We start from the raw sequence: 19,619 nt of genomic DNA, 5'->3' as shown, positions 1-19,619 counted from the left end.
AATATATGTAATTTCAAATAAGTAGATGGGGGAAGAGTAAAAATAACTGTAACTAATAGTAGCTAAAATAAAGAAGGGAAAATAAACAGTATTAAATAAATAGTAAATAAATAATATTATAATAAATAGTAAATAATAGTATTTTAAGTGAAAAAACATAATATGTAGAATCAAAATAAAGATGACTGAATTTTCCTGTTGTAAAAGAACAAAAACATTAAGTTTTAAAAATCCAGCCTGTTTTGATCATAAAACATCTATAATGACACAGAAATGCTGACAGTAAATGGAAGATAAGGCAAACCAGAGTTTGGATAGAGAGCTGCATTGCATTTGACAATTATAAAAGAGAATGATCCAGAAGGAAGATGTGATACCCCAAAGCTTTGATGAAACATTCCTTTGGGAAATGTTGAGATTATACACATGTAAAACTAGAATGATGGCTTTCAGCCAACAGCTGCCATCACTGTGGGCCCCTTCATCATCTGGTCCTGCTCACTCGCCATTGCCCACGGGCGCCATTTTTTCTGTGCCCTACCCACTCCAGATATAGTCTTCCTTCTAATATACTTCTGCCTGATGACACTGTCTACGCCTACAATTTCCTTCTCAGAGTTTTACAGGCTCACCTGTTTTTGACATTTGAACCTGAATCCAAATATCACTTCTTAAAGGAAATTTAATGGCCAGTTCACTTTCTTTGTCATGATTCTGATAAACCTTCTCTGTAATGCTCATCAGTGTCTGAATTTAACCTGCTTATTATTTTCTTTACTTGGTTATTATCGGCGTACTTTCATAATGCGTGTCTTATTTCTCTTCTTCATCTTTGTGTTCCCCACTACATAGAAAGAGCATGTAAAAGCAACGTGATGCGTAATTGTTGAATACATGAACACATTAATATCTTTGCAGAATGGGCTGGGGGTTTGTATTTCTCATGGGACTGGAGGTATATTAGGGATGGAAAACACATCTGTATTATTCTCTGTAAGTTAGATACATCCCCTAAGACTACGTAAGGCTAATGTTGATGGAAAAAAAAAGTATATAAATTCCACTTCTGGAAATGTTATTGTAATCAAAGATTATGTACAAATGTGTTTACTGTAGCATTGTTTAGTATAGTAAAAAGCACATAATGTACATACCGAACAAGAGGCAAATGGTTAAATAAATTAAGGTTTTGCAATGGAATATTATATAGTCCTTAAATGTCACTTAATTAGACTTTGTTCTTAATATATAACTTAAAATGTAACAAATGACTTCAGATGCAGTATGATCTTAATTTTACACATTTATATGAATTTTATCTCAATTTCTATTTTTATCTATATCATTGTACTTCTGTTCTAAAAGGTTAACAATATATGGTAGAATTAGAGGTGATTTTTAACTTTGTATCCATGTATTTCTTCATGTCTTGAGTTTTTTAAATGAAGAGGTATTCATTTTGCGATAAAAATTTTTGAATGTTAATTTCAGTTAAATGTCAAGTATTCATTCTTTGGAATTTTGCCAGGTTTTCAGAAATAATCCAAAAAATCATGTTTCATTGGAAGACACAAAAATTGTTTATTTAAGGGAAATGAAGCTTGATTAAGAAGCATTTACAGTTCCGTGGTGGAAACCACATGAACTAACACCACAACATGGCGACTGCACTGATGGCTGAAGAAAGAGAAGGAAATACTCAGGAGGGAGGAAAGGGCATGAAATAAAAGGGATTTGCAACTGGGAAAGGGATTTTGAAATCTCCAAAACAAGACATTTCTGAAGAAATTGGAATTGAGGGAGACACAATTGGACTTGCTGTAAAACAGTTAGAAAGCTTGAAAAGCAATAATGAAAAGTAATAGCAACTCTCATGAGTTAAACTAACGAATTTGCATGAACCATGTGCTTTAATTGTTCCACAAAAGAAGCAAGGCTGTCATGTGAAATTTTTAAAAGCAGTGCCCAAGCCATTTTGAACTTGACTTTGAATACTGTGGATTTTCCACCATTGGCTTGATGGCTTCCATCTGGGTTGTCTCATTTAAAGCACATTTGAGAATAGCTGTTGTCTGCTTTCAGAGGAATAGTTCTTATAAACCTTGATTATGGTTCAAAGAGAACGTAACTGGGCAGAAGGTTAGAATTTTCAAATGTTTCATTCTACCTCTTCTTCAACTTTTTTCCCCTGGGTCAGTTACAGAAGTTTCCTATCCTGGTGGCCCTCTAAGTAGAAAAAAAAGACTCTGTGTGTTTGACGTCGAGATTACTGCCTATGTTCTCCTCTAGGATTCTGATGGATTCCTGTCTCACGTTGAGGTTTTTTATCCATTTTGAGTTTATCTTTGTGTACAGTGTAAGAGAATGGTCGAGTTTCACTCTTCTACATATAGCTGTCCAGTTTTCCCAGCACCATTTATTGAAGAGACTTTTTTCCACTGTATATTTTTTCCTGTTTTGTCAAAGATTATTTGACCATAGAGTTGAGGGTCCATATCTGGGCTCTCTACTCTGTTCCACTGGTCTATTTGTCTGTTTTTATGCCAGTACCATGCTGCCTTGGTGATCACAGCTTTGTAGCAAAGCTTGAAATCAGGTAACATGATGCCCCCAGTTTTATTTTTGTTTTTCAACATTTCCGTAGAGATTCAGGGTGTCTTCTGATTCCATACACATTTTTGGATTTTATGCTCCAGCTCTTTGAAGAATACTGGTGGAATTTTGATCGGAATGGCATTAAAAGTATAGATTGCTCTAGGCAGTATAGACATTTTAACAATATTTATTCTCCCAATCCAAGAGCATGGAATGGTCTTCCATCTTTTTGTGTCTTCTCCAATATCTTTCATGAGTGTTCTGTAGTTTCTCGAGTATAGATCCTTTACCCGTTTGGTTAGGTTTATTTCCAGGTATCTTATGGCTCTTGGTGCTATAGTAAATGGAATAGATTATCTAATTTCCCTTTCTGTATTTTCATTGTTAGTGTATAAGAAAGCCAGTGATTTCTGTACATTGACTTTGTATCCCGCCACGCTACTGCACTGCTGTATGAGTTCTAGTAGTTTGGGGGTGGAGTCTTTTGGGTTTTCCATATAAAGAATCATGTCATCTGAGGAAGAGAGAGTTTGACTTCTTCATTGCCAATTTGGATACCTTTTATTTCTCTTTGTTGTCTGATTGCTGTTGCATATCAGCCACAGCAACTTCTTTCAAGATATGTCTCCAAAGGCAAAGGAAGCAAAAGCGAAAACAAACTTTTGGGACTTCATCAAAACCAAAAGCTTCTGCACAGCAAAGGAAACCATCAAGAAAACAAAGAGGCAACCCACGGAATGGGAGGAGATATTTGCAAATGACAGTACAGACAAAAGGTTGATATCCAGGATCTATAAAGAACTCCTCAAACTCAACACACACAAAACAGATAATCATATCAAAAAATGGGCAGAAGATATGAACAGACACTTCTCCAATGAAGACATACAAATGGCTATCAGACACATGAAAAAATGTTCATCATCACTAGCCCTCAGGGAGATTCAAATTAAAACCACATTGAGATATCACCTTATACCAGTTAGAATGGCCAAAATTAGCAAGACAGGAAACAACATGTGTTGGAGGGTTGTGGAGAAAGGGGAACCCTCTTACACTGTTGGTGGGAATGCAAATTGGTGCAGCCTTTTTGGAGAACAGTGTGGAGATTCCTTAAGAAATTAAAAATAGAGCTTCCCTATGACCCTGCAATTGCACAACTGGGTATTTACCTCAAAGTTACAGATGTAGTGAAAAGAAGGGCCATCTGTACCCCAATGTTTATAGCAGCAATGGCCATGGTCGCCAAACTGTGGAAAGAACCAAGATGCCCTTCAACGGACGAATGGATAAGGAAGATGTGGTCCATATACACTATGGAGTATGATGCCTCCATCAGAAAGGATGAATACCCAACTTTTGTAGCAACAGGGACGGGACTGGAAGAGATTATGCTGAGTGAAATAAGTCAAGCAGAGAGAGTCAATTATTATATGGTTTCGCTTATTTATGGAGCATAACAAATAGCATGGAGGACATGGGGAGTTAGAGAGGAGGAGGGAGTTGAGGGAAATTGGAAGGGGAAGTGAACCATGAGAGACTATGGACTCTGAAAAACAATCTGAGGGTGTTGAAGTGGCGGGGGGGTGGGAGGTTGGGGAAACCAGGTGGTGGGTATTAGAGAGGGCACGGATTGCATGGAGCACTGGGTGTGGTGCAAAAATAATGAATACTGTTATGCTAAAAAAAGAAAGACTGTGTGTTTTGATATTACTACTTTTGGCCCTTAGGCAAGTAATTTTTGCGTATTCATATTAATGATTTATATAATTGAGAGAGAGCGTGTGCACACAGGCAGAGGGGAAGAGGCAGAGGGAGAGGGCAAATTCCTTATTTGTAAAACGAAACAATAGTATTCCAGACAGTTCTTGGGAAGATCATCAATTATGACAGGGTATAAAGTGCTTGATAAGTGAATGGACAATGATTCTGCCTTTTCTTCATCTATAAAAACGGAATCCATAACAATCTAGCTTCTCAAGAGTGTGGCTTATATGAGGTTATATATGTGAAATTATGTGGCATCATATCTTGTTGGTAGCAGATTTTGCAATAAAATATCCCTCTCCTTCCTATAAAGAATTTTCAGACATGGTCCTCGCTTGTGTCTTGGAACATGCACATCTCTGTTGACCCCAGTGAGGAAGTTTCCCCCTGCACATTTGTTGAATGGAAGATTACTTGTGGTTAAACACTGGCAGGTGCCTGTGAATTACCCAGCGAAGGAGGATGTCTCTGAGTTCTGGATTCTTAGTGTCTCACTGACTTCAGAAGGTTGGAGTCAATCCTTGAGCCCAGGAAACAGGGAGCAGATTATGAATGAATAGCATATGGTGATTTTCACTTGTACATTCTTCAGTTTATATGATGTGCCCTAATGAGGCTATAGCAGGAATGTAGAGGCGTGCTGGAAAAGAAAATGGATTGTACTCTAGGATTTCCTTCATTTGTTTGTTTGGAAAAAATGTGAGGGTGTGTGTGTGTGTGTGTGTGTGTGTGTGTGTACATTTAAAAACTATACTATATTTTACTACCAAAAACTCAGACAATTTCAAAATATTTTACAAGTGAACTCATGAATGATAAACTGTTCTCCAAGAGAAGTGTCCACTGATCAGGATGGTACTAATTACAGGTACAGATACAAGCACAGGGCGTTCTAAGCCATCGCTTTTGAGCACAGACAGAATTCGACAATGGGTACCACAGGGCCCCAGGCCATGGCTATCCCTTGACGGTACACCAGAGAAGCCACTTGCCAAATTCATCTGGAAGAATGGAATTTTCTGATGAGCAAAAGGACTTGAAGAACAATTTCTGTCACAGAGTTCTGCTATCAGTAAGAAAACTTGTTGTTGTTTTTTTGAAGTCATGTATCTTTTACCTTTGAGCATATGTTAAAGACATATCACTTAAAGTTTAGCATTGCACTTCTCCTTCTTGTATTAGAATAGTGTTACAAAAATAAAGGGAAGGTTCTAAACTCCTTACTGATCCAATATAATGGAGCAATGGCAACCAATAATTTCTAAAAACACTCCAAAACTATACTCTTCTTCCTGTGTTAAATACGTATGAACACATATGCACATGGCTTCCATTCTTAACATAAATTTCTCTTATATAAACTTATATAGCCAAGATCCTAGATTTTACATATCAGATGTTTCAAGTTTGTAACAGCAAACTTTCAATCCCTGTCCGTTATTTGTAGGGCAGTATGGTAAGTCCTAGAACTTCATTGATGGACAGGATTAAATCTACGTGAACTCTGCAATTTATTCCCTGGCAGGTGTCATTTCAGTGATGCTGATTTCTGATGTTGCTTGTCTTTTCTTATCCTCCAGTCATTATCAGGTCTAGGATGCTGTATTCTCTGTTTGGCAGACACAGGACAATAAAAAAATCCAGGCAAAATACAATTATTAAGCCTATAACCAGGGATAGGGTATTTGTTGAAGGGCCAGATATAGCTGAAGGGAAAAACAAAACAGGAAACAGGTCAGGGAGAAAGATATAATTGAACATTTTCCCTGTAGGTTCTTCTATGTATTTTATAATTTGTGATGTGTACCCTAATAGGTACAATTATGTATACACAACAGCAATGAGCCATATGGTTCTGTGTGTGTGTGTGTGTGCAAACACCTGTGTATGTGGGTACACGTGTGTGCACATGCATTTACACACATGACAAAGGCAGCTAAGCTTCAGCCATGGCTGTATTAACCTTTCCCTGAATTAATATTTTGTACTAGATTTATTTCCTACTGAATAAAAGGGAGTATGTATTTTTTCCATCATAGTTTGATTAATACTGAACTTAATATATTACTTACTATATATTTTTTAGAAAGTGGGTGGGGGGAAGCTTGAGGGAAAAAAAAATCAAGTATAGAGACCAGGTTTCAGGTTTAATTCAAATTTCAATTTCAGGTTTGAATTAGAGAGCGTGAAACAATTTATTTTAATAAACCACTCACAGATTACACTAATCCTGTATAACATCTGGTAAGTCTTGAGTCTTTTACCTTTATCTATCTCTATCTACTCCTTTTACATACCTGGTAAACAGTGATTAAATGGCTGACTTGTTATATTTTACACCGTGCAGCGTCTCTAGATTTTGTGTTGTGCTATGTCAGGAGAACCTAATTAACAATCTAAATCTTGCCTTTCACCTTTAGTCCAGCCAGAAAATGCATCCCAAGACAGAATAAATTGAGTGGCTCAAGCAAAACCAGTCTACCTTAGTGCAGGAAGAAAGAAATTTCTCAGAAAGCCTTGTCTCCAGTCAGGGCAGGCTGATTAGCAAGAACAAATCTTGGGGGGCAGGTGGTGGATGGGTGAGGTTGGGGGCACTGCCTCTGCACTATGCTGAATAAAGTCCTTCCAGGAATTTGCAATTCCTTGGCCTGAAAAACAGGGTCTAATTCTCCTTGGGCTACCTGGACTGAGCCTTGTAAGGCCTGGGGGAAGGGGTGCATGGGTCTGGGGCATAAATGTCTTGTTTAAACTCACTGAGGGGAAGAAAACAAATAGCTGAAGACTTAAGCCTGAAATTTTTTTTTTTTTTAACTTAAGGTTAGGTTTAGAGTTAGATTTAGTTTTTCTAGAACTGTAAAAGCTAGAATCCGTTTCTTAGAGCTAGACATTTATAAAGTCTTTAGAACAAAACAAAATTCTTAAGGTGTAGTAGAAACTCTGTAATAATTTTAAAGTAAATAATAGAATAAATTGGAATAGGAGAGCATACTTCGCTTTGTCAGAGAAAAACATCTTAGTGGAAATTGAATTGCCTTCAATAGATTGACAATGGTTAATAATTAGTGAATCTTTACACCCAGTATGGATGATCTCATTTAAATGCCATGATAGGAACTCAGCCTCATTTTAGACATGAAGAAAATGAGGTTTAGAAAGATGAGTAAATGACCCAAAGCCATCCAACTCAGCAGTGGTAAGTTGATATTCAAACTCAGGTTTATTTAACTCCCCAAAGCAATATTTTAACAGACGGCCCTTCTTCTCAACAATGGCGCCCTACGTTTGGCTGAGCCAGGAGATAAAGATCGTCTGGAGTTGCTACCTCACAAGGAAAGGAAGAAGAGGGTTTATGAACAAATACGTGGTGGTATTAAAGTCAGACAAAAACATCGGGGAGTGTGGCAAAGGCAGTGGTTAGGGAGGACTGTGGATGTAATGAACATTTCACAGTGAGGACATTCGGAGCATTTCTATGATGTCTATTTTGGGGAGCAATCAATTCATTTACCTTCAAAAACAGATATCCAGGAAGGCATCTGCTGCCCTCTCCTTACCCTTCTAAAGGAAGGACATGCAGTAACTGCTCATAAAGAAGGTTTACTAGAAGCGTTGACTCTGGCAAATGGCCCACTTGTTGGGGGTTGTGACCACAGGGCCACCAGTGGGCTGGGGCTCACGGAGGACATGCGAGGCCTCTGTCCACTACCGCTGGTGCTGACTGACTCGCCTCCAGCCCACGGTCAAACACTGAACCAACACAGGCTCCTTTTTCCTTTTATCGGTGCAATTTTCTCTTTTCCTTTTTCTTTCACTTGTTATACAAGGATTTTATTAGCTTTGCAATTCGGAAAACATCATATGATGAAAATTTAAACAGAAGGGCTCGATTTAAGCGATTTACACACAGCGTGAACTTGAAACCGAACGGGCAGGAAAGGACAGAGGGTCATAGTTGAGCGAAGAGTGAGTAAATCCTCTGATTTACCTCCCTAATCTATGTCAGAATTCTATTTACTGTTTTCTGAAGGTTATCTCTAATTCTAATTGCCTGTTTGCATCCTGTCCTTCAGAGAAATTGGAGCCGCTGATGCCCTCTCGGCAAGTGAAAATGCCTCCCGTGGAATCAGGCGCGCGCTGTGCTGACACGGCGGTCGCAGCTTCATTACAGAGGTAGAGAGGGCAGAGGGGGCAGGCGATTCGGAGCTGGCGTGTGCATATTAATCAGTGCTCACCAAAAGGTACCACTTTCACAAGCGGCCCCCCACCCCCCCATCGTCCTTGATTCAAACAGTGAGGTTGTTCAAGCTCAAAACCCAGTCGCAGTATATCCCATATAATTTTGCGTAAAAACATGTGATGCAATGTATCAGGCCAAATGTAAGGACAGCACGTGGTCTCAAAGCCCCTTTTCTGCCCACCTTCTCATCCCCCCTTCATGTCAGTGGAACTGGTGGATGATCTTCTCTGGAGGGAAAGCAGACTGTAGACAGAGACAGAAACCCAGCTCTTGGGTTATGGGGATGGGGCCAAGCCTCTCATGGCACCTCCCGTATTTGCCGAATGCAGACCAGCAGGAGCAAGCATCTGCGGAGTCAAGGCAGTCCCCGAGCAAGAAGCAGACAAGCTGAAGCGTGTGCAAGGGGAAGGCGGGGCCCTGGACGGGCTGTGTGTGGGACCGAGCATGAGGACTCCTTCCGCAGGACAGGTGAGAATTTTCCTCAGGGAAGAGAAGAGCTAGTCCATCCTTTCTAATGCATTTTTAAATTCATTTTTGCATTCATTTAACAAAGACTCGGTGAGTGCCTGCTGTGAGCCTGGGACCATCGGTGGTTTTTACTAGATTGAGTTGTCATTTTCAGTAAGTGCTTTGCCATCTTCTCAAATTCCGATTTAAAGACTCTGCCACACAATCTGTCATACAGTTATGAGAACGGTGATTACAAGTCAAGGTGATGACCTTCCAAAGGAAGGAAAACTCTAACCAACACCCTCTCACCTGTTTTGTTGTTGTTGTTGTTCTGAATGTTCCTTGTATTCTCAACACATCTGCTGAAGGCCTTAGAACCAAAATCACAATTCTAGCAATATTAAAGAAGTGGCACTTATCTTTGAGTCAAGAGTTCAAAATCATGTTTCCTTCTCTTGAACTGAATGGTTTCCCCATGTCTAGACATAGCATCTCTACAGTGTGTTGTGATGCAAACATTTTTCATAAACGTGTTAAACAGAGAAATAGAAGCAACGTTACTTTCTAATACAAACTAATCATCCTTATTATCTGGCAAAAACTGGGAACAGGAAGTCTTTACTCACACCTTCTGTAAGAAGAGGTGTCTTGCTTCAATCTCTTAGAAGCCCCTTACAGTGGGGATTTTCCATAGTAGCTGCCTAGTCCTTAGCTAACTTGCTCTTGTTAAGGCGAATTATTCTTTTCTTTAGTCTTTTGACTCCAGAGAGCTGGAGTACAAGACAGAAACCAGAAAAACTTACACTTTCAAAGCATCATTCTGGAGTAGCATGGAGAGATTTAGCAGATTACATTGCACTTCTTTTCCAAACATTAAAGTAATGCAGGATGTCAATTTTATTTTATTTTATTTATTTTATTTTATTTAGATGTCAGTATGGATACGTTGGTCTCTTAGAGAGTATCTTGCTCCTATAGTTAGAGAATGGAGGACAATAATGAATCCACTAAAACTGAGCAAGTACAGTTTTGAGGGCGACAGGCAATCAAAGGTAGAGGTACGTCATAATGTGGAATAGATTTGTTTTCACACCATGAATATTTTCTCAGTTCTAGTACATGTGCTGCTTCTTAATGAATCCCAATCTATGAAGCTTTAGATAGAGAAAGCTTTTCCCCCTTTATCTTCTGAACGAAAGCCCACTGAATTTAATTCATATTGATCTCACCTTCACAGCTAGAATGTAGAAAATATGATGAAAAATTCTGAAGATACATTTTTATTCCTCAGTGCTACCTACACTTTACTTGACGATGTAACACCCAGCATCGCCTGATTTCTCCTTTGACTCTGGAAAATCAGACTATGTACTTCTTTAGCTTTCTGCAATTTCTTGCATTATAAAGTAACTCAAGATGGGAGGCATCGAATGTAGTTTCTTGGGGAAAAAAAGTGTAGATATATATGAAGAAAAGGTGCTAAGTTTCACCTTTTCCGTTCTTATTTCCTGTTTTGGTAGTTTTATCCTGTCCTGATTCCATGGAGGCAAAGCCTGTGTCAATTACACACCAATAACCAACCCCCCTCCCCCCAAACCCCAAAACCAACTACGGACAAAAGACTCTTGTCCTCTATTTACTTTGATAGCCTCAAGAGAACGAAAGGAGAGTAAAATGTATCAGATTTGCCAAAGCATCACTAACAAGTTTACATCTGTATCTATCCATATATAATCGACTTACCGATGATCTAGCTATCCATCTAGATGTTTATCTCTCTCTCTCTGTGATATAAACATAAAATGAGGGGTAGGTAAAATGGCAAAAAGTATTGCTCTGAGAAGCATACAGTATAAAAATAAAGCCATAGTAGAGTAAAATACAATTTACATCAAATACATTCTATATTTATTGGACTTGTAGTCACTGCATATTTCTTTGTTACGCACATACACAAAACATATTTAGTTGCTGCATATTTCTTTGTTACACACACACAAAAAAACAATAAACAACCCAGGAAGAATGTGTATTGAGACCTTACATGCAAACTGCTCATCATAACGGAAAGAGCATGTAAATCCTTACCTTTGCTGGAAATTAATATCAGTGAGATAGATCCTAGAGTGTCCAGTTATTGATTTTATGGTATTGTAAGTCAGCACTGTCCCCCTTCAAGTCTTCATCAATGTTTTGAGAAATTTAAACAAGTTCTGACATTTTATGCTGGATGTGTACAAAATTATTTCTGATGTTGTACATCAGTCTAAATGTCAGCTCTCTGTTCAGAGAATAGGTTTCCACATGTTACCATGAAAACAACAATCTTTCATTTGCTGGAATTACAGACCAAAGTCTTGTCAGAACCAAAGTTATCACAACATTGTTTCTAACCTTTTGAACTTATTTATATTAATATCTGACTGTCATTTGCTTAGAAATTTGCTCATTTGTATTTCCTCATGAAAATGCTCCATGGTTTTATTTTTACTTGATTAAACATCAATATTGTTAAAAACAAGACAATGCTTTTAATGTAAGGTTATTTTTGACTCAATACGGAGTCACTTAGGCTAAGCCCCTTAATGCCCACCGGAAACTTAACACGTAACTTCCTTACAATTTCAGCTCTCCAAGAGAAAGAACTTTAGACCAGTCAGTGGGAACTACCCGGTCAGTACTAGTGAGGTCATCTGTCCGACAGACTCTTGATAGCCCCTAAACGGAAGTGACCTTGCTATACCCAATCTATTCTTGGCCAGTATAACTTCCTTATCACTGCCCCCTCTGCCAATAAAAGTCTTTCATTATACATAGCTCCTAAGATCTCCTATCTGCTGGAGGGCATGCTGTTCACTCACCATCGTTGAATTAAGCCAATATGATAGGTAAAATTTACTCAGTTGAATCTGGTTTTTTAACAATCATTTCATATATAGGTTTATGTTTGAATAAAAATAACCTTACATTATTTCTAATCTTAAAATGATGACTTGGGCCATTCTAGAAGGTGGTTGCCGTCATTTGTAGAAGGAAGCAAAAGCGAGGTATGTGTCTCTTCTATCTGATCCACAAAACTGTCAGGAGGCCTCTCAAATCCTATACTCCCTAGCCTAGGAAGGATTTTCTCATGCAAAGCAACAACACGAAAAGGTAGTAACTACCCATAAGAGGGTTCATTTAAAATATAAAATGTAATTGTCATCTACAAATGACTAAAACTGTTCTGACTGTTCTTCCCTGCAGAATGTGTCTTTAATCATTAATTCCCACGGACCAAATTCCATTAGTCTAGGTTTGAAATCCTGCAAATACTGCTTTAAAAATATACCCCTGCGGTCTCCTTGTCATCAAAACATTTTGTTGTTTTTGTTGAAACACTTTGTGTTAATATGAGCAAGAGTTAAAGCATGACTGGAAGGCATTCTGAGTGCCTACTGTGCTGAACGTCATACCAGTCAATCCTTTACCAGATACGTATCGGGGCCCATTACACTCAAATCTATTGTGCTCAGAAAATTTTTGTTGGATGAATGTGTTTTGTTAGCCTTATTTTTCCAAGGCCCCACTTCCTTGGGTCTTGGTCAGCTGTTAGTCAATTGCTTGCTGCTGAATAGTTTATCTGAAGGATAAGGTTATTCATTTTAAGACAATAGGGAAGGATAAGAGGGAAAAAATGCCAAAGCTGGGGTTTGTGCTGCTCTTGATGAAATACTTGCTATCTATTAATTTGATTCATCTGGTAAACCATTCCCATTTTAGTTGATTAAACCATTTATCGTTAGGAAAAATACAGAAGCCAAGTTTTCACACTTGTCTCCTGCCTCGTGCCCTCCAGCATTATTCCTATGCCAAGATTTTGGCTAAACCTTAAGACTTCTGTGAATAGGTTTATGTAGCATTTTATCACAGAGTCTGAAATTGGCCTCCTGAACTGATATCCGATCCTATTAAGAAAAAAGGATGCTAAGACAGAAATCCTTTATAAAACGGCATGAAACAGACCCCAGTACCAGCTTCTTGTAGCTTCTGGTAATAGGTTTTGAAAGACTCCTCCCCTAGAAGATAGATAGGATAACTAACCGCTTGTTTGCTTTTCTGTAAACCGCTGGCTTTTAGGTATAGACCAGGTTATTAATTAGGTTATTAATTGCTTATTAATCGCTCTTTTGCCCTTCTGTAACCGCTTGGCTTATAGAAATAATAGAGACGCCATGATGGCATTCCTACCTTCCCCCTTCTTGTTCCCCTTTCCCGCCTCTCTCCTCCTGCGCGCGGGCCCTCAGAACCAATCAGCTTGTTCCCCCTTCCCGCCTCTCTCTTCCCGCGCGTGGGTCCTTAGAGCCAATCAGCAAACTCCACGTATGCCTTTTTCAAAAGTTCTAACTGTCAACCAATCAGTTGCGCTCCACCCAAAACTTGTTTGTACCTGTCTATAAAAACCCGGCACCACCCCAGCCGGGTGTGCTCAGCTAGCAGGAGCTGCTGACCACCCGCAGGCGCGCGCTGACCACCCGCAGGCGTCTGCGTAACAATAAAGAACCTCTTGCTGATTGCATCCAGTGGCAGTGTTGGATTCTTGGGTAAGGGGATCCGCGGGTCTTTCAGTTTCATATAAAGTTCTAGTCAAGTTTCTCTGCCAAATAGGGTCCTCAGCCCTTGGTGACTTTTGGAAACATTTCTACCTTGAGTCTATGAAATGATAGCTTTAGAAAAGCCACTGTAAACCTCAGAGCTCCCACTGTGGCCGGTGACAGCTGATGAATGAAAATGGAGGAAAGGCAAGCCAAGCAACTTGCATGACTCCTGGCCCACCTGTAGGAGGCTAATGGAGGCGCCGCTTTACTATTTTCAAGCTACTTGCCTTGCAAGCTGTAGATTTCTCCAACACTGTTCTGACGAGTGATGTGATGCCAGTACGCACTACGAGGGAGAGATATCGATTTCGATAACGTCATTGGCTCAGTCAAGCTTGTCTGAAGCTAAAAGAAAAAGGAGATGTGTCAGGCTTTATGTAAAATACTGCACTGAAATCTGCTCTCTTAGAAGCTGAGGGTTGGGGCGCCTGCGTGTCTCTGTCGGTTAAATGTCTGCCTTCAGCTCAGGTCACGATCCCTGGGTCCTGGGATCCAGCCCTGGGACAAGCTCTCTGCTCAGCGGGGAGCCTGCTTCTCCCTCTCCTTCTGCTTTCCCCTCCTCTCCTGCTCTCTCTCCCTCAAGTAAATAAATAAAATCTTTAAAAAAACTAAAAGAAGTTGAGGGTTAAATGATATATGACAGAATCTGTTAAAGATACCTGCCTAATTTGCTGCTTAACTTTTTTTTTTTAAAGTGAAATTAGGACTTGAAACATGAACACTTGTAGAGGATTTAATTTCATTCATTAATTTAGAAGGAACAAAAAAGATGGTACAATTGATTCCAAGGAGAATTCAAAGGGCATACAGCCAGTCAGGAATGCTGGTAATTAGCCAGAACAATAACCAGTTGTACCCACCAGACAAATACATTTGCATTTCTATGTACAAGAATCATTTGCTTTACTATCAGCTTTCTGCAGTTTACTGAATTATAAAATAACTCCGATTGGAGGTGCAAGCCCTTCCAGAAATACTCCCCAGGGGCCTCCAACACAGGCACCACTAATCCTTTTTCCCCATTCCAGTGTCCTACAATTTTTCCGGACACCACCTCCCTCCCTTACCTAGATCTTTTCTCAAATGGATCTTTTCCTGTGCTCCTGCCATAGGAACTTTTACATATTAAAACATGTTTTTTCCTGAGAAGCTCTGTGGTGAGAGTGTGACATATGTTCTTACTGGAAACAGAAATTTCAACATTAGCCCCAGAGATCAACACAATGTCACTCAGGTGCTCAAGCTTATGATTAGTTCAAAGAGAACAGTACTTTACAAGGCATTTTCAAGAGAGAAATGTATTTTTATTGATTCACACCAGGTTTTAAAAAAACAACCAGAAATAATTTTCTGTGGTCTAAGTCCACTTTCTCTGATGCAGTCTGAGCAAATGCTCACTCTGACGGGCAACGGGCACTCCTCTAATCAATAAAATTCCCTCCTTATTTAATACCTGACACTCGGCAGAAGTGGGAGAGGGAAAGATCGTATCTGTCAAGCCTAACCTTAGACACCGGGACGCTCCCTGTGGTCTGCCCTTTCCCACGGCATGCCCGGCCTTTGAGACTTGCCATCCTCTGCGTCCAGTGTGGACAACCTTCCTCCAAGACGCTGTCAGAAAATCCCGATAAACTGTCACAGGCATATAAAGCTAAGAATTTTTTACATTTTAATGGAAGATGAAGCCAAAGGGTGTGAACATATTTACTTGATTTCACATTTTTAGCAGTGAGGCATCTCCAGATCGGCTATGTCTTGCCAAAAATGTGCCCTACTCAGTGAATTTAACAGTCTGGTCCTATTGGAGGTATTTTTTAAAAAAGATGGCTGCAAGGAGAAAATATTGTAACCAACTTTTATATTTTTCAAAATTTGGTGTATTTCGAAGTTTTCCTTCTTATTGGGAAAATAGATGTATTAACCATACCAACATCCATCCCATGGTTTGTATGTAGGGGGTCTGGGGGAGAAGTCAAATTTCTGGGTTACAATAGGGCAGCGCTTTCCAGAATATTTGAGGTGCTTGTTAACCATATACACTTCTGGTTTTACCCCAGACCTAATAGTTGGGGCAATCTCTGTGGGCGGGACTATGTGTTGATGAAGTAACCACAGACACACCGGATTTCCATGACTGGACAGGATAGAAGCAAGGCTCAGTTTACAAAATTATCACCGGGACAAAGGGCCTTTCACTTTGAAAGCCAGTTTTTCATTTGAGGTAGTAACTGAATTCAACACACAACATCTTTTCATTACTGTGAGCAATGTCCATTAACAAACACAAATTTATCCATAAAACAAACCTCCTATTTATCTGATTTCTGTCTACCCTTTATTTTTTCCTACTACATTGCAAATTTATTTATTAACATACAGTGTCATCAGTGGTTAATTCTTCTTCCCCAAATTACTTTGCCTTCTGGTTTTTTTTTTTTTTTTTTTCATTCTGGGACACACATTTCTTCCCAAACAGTCAGTCTTAAGCATCATGGAAACACAGTACACCTATTTTTTTTTTTCTGGAAATAAATAAGGTGAAAATTTCTTCCATAACAATTTCATCTGAATTGCCCTTTATTGTTCCTTTGCCTCGTGTCTCTATTTCTTGGTCTTCAGGGTTTTCAGGTAAGAGAAGGTTAACCTTCTATTTCTTCCCTTGTTTCTTCAGTACCTTTTTATTCTATGTCAATATTTAATTCAGAAAAGTGAGAATTCTGTATTTGAAAACGAGAATGTTCATACTCTCCCGATCTCTGTTCAAGGTACAAGTCTTGTCCACCATATCTCAGATGTTCAAGTCTTCCTCTGCACATCGGAGAATTCATTCCTCAGTCATTGTTCAGAACCAGGCATCGAGTCTGCTCATGACCATCAGGCCCTTCGGCTCCATGTCTTCCAATGGAGTCGAGTCATCGGGAGCACAAAATATGCGTTACTTTTGTGGAGGATTCAGGATGCCTGCATTCAAACACAGGGTGTCTGGGCTCCTGCCTCTTAAATCTGGGCCGACTGATCATTGCTTTGATGAATCACACAAATAGACAGAACATCATGTCTGTTTTGGTTTTGCCTTCAACCTCTACAGCAGACTCTTCTTTCCCTCCGCCTGTCTTGAGTTACTGTGTAAGTCTACTTGGGAGCCCTCCATGGTTGGAGGAAGCCCAAGTTCACTGTGTGTGTGGGCCATGCGGTTCGAGGTTTGAACCCTGCTTAGAAAGTCCAGCGGTTCTCATTTAACAGCTGGGAAATCAGAACCTCCCAAATTCTGGGATTTGCTGAAGGTAAATTTCCAACAAAACATTCCTCTTGGTTTCTGAGTGCACTGCCCTTCGGACTGTGATGTTGATCTCTCTTGGGAAAAATGAGTTTCCACTCCACCAGGCTACAATAGCAAAAATACAGCTCTGTACTGTGAAAGCACCTACCCTGCCAAGAAAAAGCAGGGAGGTCCTGAAATCTGGTGTAATTTTTGTCAAGGTACTGCCCACCAACACCTTTTCCTGCTTTTACCGAAATAATTATCCAGGTTACCTTATTGCCTTTTCCAACTTTCCTTCATTGTTTTGAGACTCTGCTTCCTTCTGTGAGAATCACTAATGCTAATTTGTGTTCGCCTACATAAATTCATCTGTGTATTAACAAAAAAAACCTGCTAACCAATTCATTTTGCTTTTGCTCTGTATCTCTCCATTTATTGAAAATTTAAAGTCATATCTGCACTAAAGACACAGATCTCAACAACTGGGAGAGGAAAAAGTTAGCATTTCTGAGTCATTCGCTATGTGCCTGGCAATGTGCAAACTGGTTTCATAGGTTGTTCTATCTGATATCCATATAAATTGTCAATAATGACGCCATTTGAACTTTGTAGACAAGGAAAATGAGACTCAGAGGGATAATGTAATTTGTTCATGGTGACGCAGGCAGTGAGTGATGTCTCTGCGGCAATCAAGACCATGATGTTGATGAGAAAGAAGAATTCTTTCCCCTACATTTCAAGGTCTTCTAGCTGGACTAAAAATTAAAATTTACCTGAGACAGTTTCACAGAGAAAAAAAACCCCAAAGTTTTATTATGTGTGCAACGGAGGCCCAAGAATGAAATTGAAACCCAAGGTGGGAAGTTCTTATACTTTTAGACAAAGAAACAATAAATCTGTGAGGAACTGACAGGACAAAGAAAACTTAACTTTGGGGGCTTCCATTAATAAGGAACTCTAAACAGAATTTGGGCAATGGTAATCAATTAGTGAAAAGTAACACGGCGGGCTGACACAGGCTTCTCAGCTCTGAGTTCCCCATCTCTGGCGTAAGAAGGTCTGCCTGTCTCCTGGAACAGGGAAGGTGCTTTTCACATGGGAGATCTTTTTCCTGCTTTCAGGGGGACAGAGGAGGGTATGTGCAATGCTATTTTGAAAGTATGTGCGATGCTATTTTTAAAGTAACTTTAATTCAAAATAACCAATAAGCCAAAGTGGCACATTTGGGGGCAGACTGCCTTTAGTTCCTACAGTGTCACTTCCTCTTTACCATAGTTCACTGTAAAATCAAGCCCTGGACCCCTCTTCTCCAGGGAGCAGATATGAGGAGAATTGCACCAACTGGATCAGTTCAAGCAGACCAAGGCAGAACTGCGCACAACGCTCCCCTATGCTGAGAGGAGAGGGTCCAGTGAGTGCTCCCAGTCCTGGAGTTGCCACTCACACACGTGTGCACGCACGTACACATGCCAGCTCGGCTGTCTGCACATCTTTTAGCAAACCCCAACTCTATTGCTGCCTTGTCTTAGGCAACACACTTATGTTTGTTTGTTTGTTTGTTTTTTTAAGACTCAATTTTTCTTTATCTCTAAATTGGCCTTCATATAATCCACCTCAAGTGTTGTTATAAATATTTCACAAGATGATGCTTTTAGAGGGAAGAGCACAGTGTTTGTCCCATCTGAAGTGCTTGGTAGAAACTGCAGGCTTCCTGTTGCTACTACTACCCGGGAGAGGCCACCGACATGAGGGCCATCTGTGTGTACATGGGGTCAAGACACGGAAATGGGCCCACACCGCGCTTTCGAAGGAATCGTGATGGAGACAGTCAGCTTCTTAGATCTAAGCCTAAGAGCGTAATAGAAGTACAAACCCCAAGAAACATGAATATGAGGAACGGACGGTCAGTATGGGCAGGTGGGAGAGGCAGGACCCCGGTGGGAGGCGGTGAGCGATGATGGTAGCAGGCTGTGGTGTGTGTGCGTCCGGGCACACACCTAACACAAGTCAGGAGAGGCCGCTCTCAGCTTTTCCGGTGTGATGAAGAGTTAGAGATGTGAGTGGGTAAGTCGGCACATTTGCTGGCATGTCCGAGACAAGAGGGACTGGGTAGGGAAATCCGCTGTGGAGAAGCAACCCTCAAATACCCAAGTGGTCAGGGGACATGCGGAGGTACCACGTGGGAAGTGTGTCAGAAGTAAAACAAACAAAAACAAAAACAACACAAAAACAAAACAAGTCACGCTGCCTCATAAGGAAGTGGTGAAAACAAGCCCAGTGCCGGTGGAGAACATTTAGTTTATCTGTTCTTGGAAAAGAGCTCATGAAACTTGAAAACTGTATAGAAATAGAAACCCCAGAGACCTTTAGGCAGCCAAGCTCGGCACTGTTTGGATTTATTCAAACAGTCCTCTGAAGTTTGAAGGTTTGCGGGCAATTGGTTTTTCACAGACTTGACTTAATTTTCAATAGGGGACAGCTCACACTTAATCTTCCATTTTATTCAAGATAAATGAAAAGGAATTAGAAGATACCTTGGTGAGTTGGTACAAGACTAACAAACACTACATCGTTTACAGAGTCATTTAATGGAAGTTGCTAGATGTCATTTAGTGTTGAACTTTGGAGAGGATTATTCTCTTTAAACTTGAACTAAAGTGGAAATTATCAT

General features: G+C 40.0%; 1 protein-coding gene across 1 annotated transcript in view; it reads right to left on the bottom strand.

Moving 5' to 3' along the window:
- The window catches only part of DOK6 (docking protein 6), a 378,753-nt gene that overhangs the window by 60,856 nt on the left and 298,278 nt on the right, over positions 1-19,619 (bottom strand). Inside the window, exon 7 of the mRNA XM_045085209.1 lies at positions 13,914-14,031. Within this exon, the coding sequence (XP_044941144.1) occupies positions 13,914-14,031 (118 nt within the window). The remainder of the gene's footprint in view (positions 1-13,913; positions 14,032-19,619) is intronic.

Source organism: Mustela putorius, unplaced genomic scaffold (genome assembly GCF_011764305.1).
Source record: "Mustela putorius furo isolate JIRA1106 unplaced genomic scaffold, ASM1176430v1.1 tig00000835_pilon_pilon_pilon, whole genome shotgun sequence".
Classification (NCBI taxonomy): domain Eukaryota; kingdom Metazoa; phylum Chordata; class Mammalia; order Carnivora; family Mustelidae; genus Mustela; species Mustela putorius.
The sequence above is the reverse complement of the archived record's forward strand: the minus strand, read 5'-3'. Positions and strand labels throughout refer to the sequence as shown.